Source organism: Sceloporus undulatus, chromosome 6 (genome assembly GCF_019175285.1).
Source record: "Sceloporus undulatus isolate JIND9_A2432 ecotype Alabama chromosome 6, SceUnd_v1.1, whole genome shotgun sequence".
Classification (NCBI taxonomy): domain Eukaryota; kingdom Metazoa; phylum Chordata; class Lepidosauria; order Squamata; family Phrynosomatidae; genus Sceloporus; species Sceloporus undulatus.
The window spans coordinates 82,023,173-82,031,228 of NC_056527.1; the positions used below are offsets into that span (position 1 = coordinate 82,023,173).

Consider the following 8,056-nt stretch of genomic DNA (forward strand, 5'->3'; position numbering starts at 1 on the left):
TACTCTCCGTCCATTTAACAAGCTTTTCACTTACCTGGTTGGCATCAAGTGGTTGTAATTGTAGACTTTCACAAAAGACTTAATCTTCGACCGTTTGGCAATCTTCTTCTTGCCCATGCTCGCTGTCACTTTGCGTGGGTAGCGATCAATGCCAGCCACCAGGGCATGGCTGTATGGTCGGTCTGATGTGCCGTCATCAATATTCTGCAATAATAAAGCCATTAAAAGGATGAGACACCTCAAGTAGCCTAGAATTACAAACTTTAATACATATACTGACGTGCATGTTAATAATCAAATTCAGGGAGAAAAATGTCAATTATGTAAAAATAGAATCCATAACAAAACAGTGCAAACTGTTTGAAATTTTTGGATGTAACTGGTACAATGGGCCCTCTGTATCAGCGGAGACATGCCATAACACTGTCGCCACTGAATAATACAAGGCATGGCAATCCACAGGTGGTCAAATTAGCAGATCCGAAGCCCACTGATATAGAGGCCCACTGTAAATAAATATTTGCAGATGACGCTGATTCTTCCTAGGAGAAGAGCTTCTGTTTAAAGTTCAAGTCAACCATTCCCTCCAAGAAGAAATGTGAGAAAGATGTATGTGTACGTGTTTGGACACACTTCTTTGTGCTGTTGTACCGCCTTAAATATAAGCCAGGAACTCATTCTTCTAAGGACACGAGTATTGACAAAACAGATTAGCAAATGAACATATTGCTAAGCTTGCTTCTATTTTGGAAAATCTCTTGCTTTTCAACCAGTCCAAATAGTAAGACAAAATGTAATACATTGCCTGTCTCCACAAGCTCATATATGTCCTTTAGTGTGTGTGTGTGTGTGTGGGGGGGTTCCAAACCAATTATAGTGAATCAATTTTTTCTCATGTTGAACTGGAACTGATGAGTAATGAAAAAGTAAATGAGTGAACCTGTAGGTACTATAACTATATCTCAGAAAAAGGAAGTTAAACTGTTGGTGTAAGTTATCAGCTATAGACTTCAGAGTACCTAACCAAACTCCATATCCCAATACTGCATGAGGTGAAGCTAAACTACCAAAAATGCTGCATTTTTTTGCTATGCAAGCTTTAACGAAACAGTATTTTTTTCAGACGTATTTACTTTTTGTGCTGTTCCTTTTACATTATTACAAATACTCCATTAAAATAATTTCCATGTAAAACTTAAGCTGTGATTGAATGTATTGTTTAAATCATACATGATGAATCAGATAACATCATTTAGACTCTGGAAAATTCATAGCACTGTCCCCAGGAAGGACATTCTACTCCGGGACCCATCCTTTTTTGTTTTTTTCTTTTCCAGTTGACACTCAACATCTTGTAGCTACTGAGCACCTCATTTGTTCTTTTTCTGTACTTCTGCAAACTTGAGGGTTCTAAGACCAATACCTTGCTCTTATAGCCACATTTTGATTTCTATCTCTGTCATCATTTAAGACTTTCAGTTCACTATTAGTAGTGCCTAAGAGATTCATGCTATGAACAAAGGTGGCTTCAGGCTGGGAACTTAACCACTGCAAGTATCAATACAAAGAATAAATGTAAAACAATAGGAAATAAATTAATGAATAAAATTAGTGGATTGGATCTAAACTTGGGATGCATTAGTACACTACACAATTACAACCAGCCCTCTAAATCCATAGATTCTGTATCCATGGATTCAACCATTTACAACTTGAAAATACTCCCACCTCATATAAATAAATTCAAAAACCAAATTTTGATCTTGCCATTTTTTATAAGAGACACCATTTTACTACACCATATAATGGGACTTAAGCACCCATAGATTTTGGTATCCTTGGGGGACCTGGAACCAAACCAGTGGATATCAAGGGCCCATTATATAGCACTTTGATACCCTTTAGTACTTAAGACACCATTAAATTAAGTTCTGCTGACTTCATTGAGTCTTCTCTAAATTTGTTCAAGAATTGTATCCATATACCAAAAATGCAGCATTTTTGGTAGTTTAGCTTCACCTCATGCAGTGTTGGGATATGGAGTTTGGTTAGGTACTCTGAAGTCTAAATAGATAAGCACAAGAACTCTGCTGGAGAATCTTAAGTACATCACCAAACTACCAATCTCAGAATTACATAAAATGGATCCATGGCAGCTAAAGTAGTATCACACTGCCTTTAAAGTGTAATGCAAATTCTGCCCTGATCAAACCACTGTAACCAACAGGACTTAAGTGTAATCATGACCAATTTAAGGCCCACTGATTACAATGTATCTGTTCTGAGTGTGATCAAGTCTAGATCCAACCCAATAAAGACAAACAGCATCAGTCACTAGATCCCATTTCCATTCAAAGTGCTGACTTGCCCGATGCCATCTTGGATTTTTTTTTTTTTCAGTTTCAGGTGAAAACCCTTTCATTTACCCAATCTTTTGTTGTTGTTGACAAATGATCAACAGCTGCTAGTTACAAGAAGCACACAACTCCCTCGCTGGAATAGCTCCACTGACTGCCAGTTTGTTTCTGGGCATGATTCAAAGTGCTGGTTTTGACTTAACTTCCCTCTATCCCACCATTTTTACAGGCACAATTGGTGGGAATACGGGAGAAGGCCTTCCCTGTGACTACTCCCATTTTGGAACTCCCTCCCGAGGGAAGTTAGGATGGCTTCTTCTTTGTTAGTGACAGGTGAAAGCCCTTTTCCAGCAAGATTTTGAAAATTGATTTTAACAAAATCAGCTTTTATGGTGCTTTGCTGTTTTTAATCTGTTTTAAAGTTAGATTTAATTCTGCTGTAACTTAAGACAGTTTTAATCTTGGTTTTGTATGCTTTTAACTATATGTATTTTATTGTGTTCTCTATCTTTCAGTAAACTGTCTAATGTCCCAGCCTGGAAGGGGAGGAATTAAATATAGAGTGATTCAAAAACAGTGGTATAAAACTGAGTGAGAACAACTTTACTTTTGCACCGTTCTTGTTGAATCACTCAGTAAAGTGATGGATGAATCCCATGGAATTCTGTGGTCTGTTAAGGCACTCAAGCTCCTCTGTCTGAGAATAACCTGAAGGCTTCTACCACCGATTCTGAGATATGTCTTGCCCTCCTTATCCAACTTTATGCCTTCCATGAGGTCAAACCTTCTTACCTTAACAATAACTGCTTTGCGTCCAGAATAACGTCCAGCCAGTACAAGAACCACCTTCCCGGGTTTCATAAACTTACCCATCTCTGCAAAGAAAATGGAGAAAAATTAAAAGAACCGAGCACACAACACAACCCTTCATCCTCACACACTATCAGAAAAGATCAGCATACCTACATTCTCAATAAATCAATTCAGCTGCACTTGGAGATACCTGGATTGATATGTCCCTTTATCTGATCAGGCTCAGTATCATGAGGACTTCCAGATGTTGTTACCTACAACACCCAGCATTTCGCTTACTACTGTTTCTGTTGGCTGGGTCTGCTAGGGTTTGCTGCCCAACAACATCTGGAGGGCTGAATGATTCCTATCCCATCAGAGAGGAAGGCAGCTAAAAGAGGAAAAACCCAACTTTCCCAGCTTAGAGCCTGACAGAAACCCAGAGCTACAATGTAGAAGAGTGGTTAGAGCTACAATAGGATTTCACAAATCTTGGTTGCAGTTTCAGCTGAGACATTAAACTCAGCCGAGGGAACTGGAGACACACATCTTTTCTCAGCCTGACTACATGGCAGAATTTTTGTTGTGAGGCAAAGGTTAAAAGAAAGACAACCACATAAGCTATTGCAAGCTAATTGGGGGAAAAGGCAAGATATACAGTCAGCCCTCCTCATTTAAGACATTTAGTCTGGAGAAGAGATGCATGGGAGGTGATGTGATAGCTCTATTGAACAGGTATCACACTGAGGATGGAGCAAGCTTGTTTTCTGCTGCTCCAGAGAATAGGACATGGAACAATGGATGGAAGCTACAGGAAAAGAGATTCCATTTCAACATTAGGAGGAACGTCTTGACAGTTAAGAGCTGTTCAACAATGGATGGAGTCTCCCTATTTGGAGGTCTTTACACAGAGGCTGGATGGCCATCTGTCATGGATACTTTGATTGTGAGTTCCTGCATGGCAGAATGTGGTTGGACTAGAAGGCCCTTATGCTCTCTTCCAACACTTGACTCTGTGGTCAATGTTCACCAGATGCTGCACTGGAGGACCCAGGGGTTCCTATAAAAACACCTCTCTAGGAATCTCTAGGTCCTCCAGAGCAACTCTATGGTCAACATCTGCCAGAAGCTGGCCACAGAAATGCACTGGAGGGCCTACAAATACCCAGAGAAGTGTTTTTCATAGGATCCTCTGGGTGCTCCAGTGCGACTTTTGGTGAACACTGACCATAGAGTTGCGCTGGAGGACCTACAGATTCCTAGAGAACTTATTAATAAATTGCGAATTATCAGCTCCGCAAAAGCCAAAGGCGCAAATGAGGAAGGCTGACTGCATCTCACTCAGAGTAGCAACAAGGAGAAGCCTGCTAGACTGCAGAGAACAACAACAAAAGCTGCATCTTGACACCGCTTTTAACTCTGGGATTTGTAGTTTTGGAAGCCATTTCACCTCCTCTGTCAGAGAGCTCTGGAGCCACAAGCAACTGCAGTTCCCAAGATTCCACAGCATGGAGCTACAGCAGTGAAAGCAGTGTCAAAGCGGGTTATTTCTGCAGCGCGGATGCAGCCTGTGACTGACTGCACAATAGTGAAGGGAAGAGGAAGGAAAAAGAGGGAGAAACCATCATGTCTCCTCCTCAGGACCCAAGCGAGGGCCTCTTCCTTAATACCCCGCCGACCCTGAGCCCCCAAACCTTCCCTTCCCGGCGGAGGCGAGCCTTGCCTTCCCTGCAGCCTCCCTTTCAACCCGGCCTGCCCACCAGCATCAGAGGATGGCGACGGATACAAACAACCCCCCTCCGCTTCAACTTACCGAAGCCCTAACGCCTATGGCGCCCAGACCGGAAAAGGAAAGGCCAGCCACTTCCGCCCACCTTTCACCCGGCTCTGTGATTTGAAATGCGCATGCGCAGCAGTGGAACAAACCTAAGAACGTATGGTTTGAAGTGCGCATGCGGAAAAGTGGAACATAAACCTAAGAATTTGTGGTTGTACGTGCGCATGCGCAGCAGTGGAACCTAAACTTGCGTTTTGCAGAGAAGGCTCAATGTCTAACAAAACTACAGTTCCCAGAATTCTTTACCATTGAGCCAGGGCAGTTAAAGTGAATTATTTCCGCTCTGTGTTTTGGATCTAAGATACAAAAATAACGTGCACCTTTCTTCCCTTTTCGCTCCTTTATTTCCTGCTTCTTTTTGGTAGGAAAGAGGAAAGTTGATTTAAGACTTTGGCTAGTGCCACACTGCAGAATTAATGCAGTTTTATGCCACTTTAACTGCCATGCTTTGAAATCCTGGGATCTGTTGGTTGTGGCATCAGAGCTCTCTGACAGAGAAGATTAGATATCTCCCAAAACTACAAATCCCAGAGTTCCATAACACAGAGCCATGGCAACTAAAGCAGTGTTAAACTGCATTAATTCTGTGGTGTAGATGCAGCGATTGGTGTAGTTAACTGCAGTAAAGTTGGCTCTGGCTGCATCCATGCTGGAGACATAAGCTGGTTTGGCCTTGCTTTAATTGCCATGGCTGAAGGCTATGGGATTCTGGGAGTTGGAGTTTGTTTTTCCTCCCACTGAGCTTCACCCCACTCACTTAGCCCTGTTAGTCTGTAGAATCAGTATGTAGAGAGATCTTGCAGCACCTTTGAAACTAACTGAAAGAAATATGTCACAGCATGAGCATTTGTAGACTTAAGTCTACTTCCTCAAATGCACTTGGACCATTTGTATCTGAGGAAGTAGATTTAAGTCTATGAAAGCTCATGTGGCCAACTTTTTCTTTCATTTAGTCTCAAAGGTGCTACAAGATCACTCTGCATACTAGCTATCTATTGTTGGAGATCGATAAGATTTTTCCCCAGCGTGCCAGGAACCAGCACTATATTTGTGTCCATTGAGTACAACTCCTTCTTTCTTTTTGGAAGCTCACTGTGGACCAGCAGGTAATAGCTCCACAGTCCACCACTTTAAATAGGACTATCCTAAAGGAAGAAGCCATGAGTTAATTGTGTCCAGAAACAAACTGGTAGCCAGTGCAGTTGGAGTTCATCAGACAAGGGAAATTGGAAGTATAATCCAATGGCAATCCGAACGCAATCATGGGGTTTCACTATATTGCGTGATAGACTACTACACGCAATTTCGGGCAATGGGAAGTCAGTTTGAATGCAATTCGAATTCACATAAATTTGCTGAACTAGCGAATTCACATGAATGCATTCTGGCCCCACTTTCTTTTCATTTGGAATTAAGAGAAATTCCTCCTGTGTGATATACTCCATTGATTTAAGACTCCAGTAGTCCGTCCACATTTGCTGGGGTTAGGGGTGAAGTACCTCCATTAATGTGGGGGGTGGGGTGGGGTTAAAAAAACACTATTCTTTATACCCAAGGATCCTTGGAGCTACACTTGTCCCCAGCCATGTCTTCCAAAATGTATTGGACTACAGTGTCTAATTGCTTACCTTGCAGTGGTTTTCAGCCTGAATGGTGAGGGCTTATGATTCTTTCTGGGGAATCCTAACAGAAAAAAAAAAAAGGGGGGGGGGAAGGAACCCAACAATTGCAAAACGCTTCTCTTCATAGTCCATTGCCCCTATTCTGAATTTAAGACTGCTTAATTTTTTTAAAAGAGAAAAGAATTACTAAAAAAATGTCATTTTATGTCCCTACCATAGAGATTTGATTAATAAAGCCATTTATCAGCCATACTCTTTTGTTTTCCAGTTCTTCTTAGCATTGCATCTGTTGTCTTGTCTGTTTTTGCCAAATCAATTAATGTTAATGACCACTGCAGGACCAGAGAGAGCGGTTTGTTTGTGTTCCAATATTAAGCCCACAAACTTTTCAAAAGAACCTGTAAATTTATGAGGAATTTTAAAGTGTTAGTATACCATCTTGCGTGTCAAATAATACTGTTAATGGATTTAAACTAAAATATAACACTTTTTGAAGTACCTAATATATGTCTTCAATAACTTTGTGCCATCTGGCATCCCTACCACGTGTGAGGTTCTGCCTGAGGAAACGTACATTTTCAATATTTAAAATGTATAATACAAAACATTGTTTTCAGCTTAGCAGATGTTAAATCCCAGACGAACAATTTATACTGCATTTCATGCATAGAAAAACTGAAAAGGTTATAACTTTTTAGAGTAGCAAGCACAGCGTTTGTTGTGACATATTTCCCAAATCTCTTTCCATTACTTCTTTGTTTCTCTTATTACCCATGCTGATAATGAAGGCATATATCTTAGCCAAATCTCCTTCAAGATATTACTTTCTTAAGCACAAAAATAGGGACCTGGTTGATTCAAGGGAAAATTCCTTATTTGAATATAATGTTGTCTTGTTTCAGTATTTTTAATAAACAATTAATCATTGTCATAATTAAATACATATTTATTAATTAATCAGTACAACAGTTTCATATAAATTTTCTTGTCTTTCAAATATGCTTCTTTAGGGGCAAGCTGTGATCGGCAAGTTTTAATGGCAGTAGTATTGATCCATGCTGCTTCTCTCTGGCTCTCTACCTCCATAAGGATTCCTCCTGCAAAGTCCCAGCCCTTTTTGGCCAGGCACCTGTAGTCCCTCAATGGGATGGAAACACACACAACACACGACAACTTCCTCAGAGCCTCTACCAGGCTTTTCCAGGACAAGGTCTACATTATTCCAGGCTTCTTGTCTCCAGGAAGAATCCTAAAATGTCCGCCATTTTAAGCATGAATTTAGATTTCTATATGAGTGTATCGTGGCTTTTCTTTGGTCAAGGCCTACATTTTCCCTCAGTCTCCTCCATTTTGTGGTGCCTGGCATCAAAGTTAAGACTTTCTTAGGAAGGGTGACCCGATGTCCTCCTTTTTCAGGACAAGGACTACATTCCAGGCTTCTCCTCTCT

At 40.9% G+C, this 8,056-nt stretch overlaps 1 protein-coding gene across 1 annotated transcript in view; it reads right to left on the reverse strand.

Moving 5' to 3' along the window:
- RPL27 (ribosomal protein L27) overlaps positions 1–5,099 on the reverse strand; it is a 6,108-nt gene extending 1,009 nt beyond the window's left edge. The window contains exons 1-3 of the mRNA XM_042477333.1: positions 4,963–5,099; positions 3,150–3,232; positions 35–204 (exon numbers count right to left, since the gene is read on the reverse strand). Of these exons, the coding sequence (XP_042333267.1) occupies positions 35–204; positions 3,150–3,230 (251 nt within the window). The 5' untranslated portion in view covers positions 3,231–3,232; positions 4,963–5,099. The remainder of the gene's footprint in view (positions 1–34; positions 205–3,149; positions 3,233–4,962) is intronic.
- Between the last annotated feature and the right edge of the window lie 2,957 nt (positions 5,100–8,056).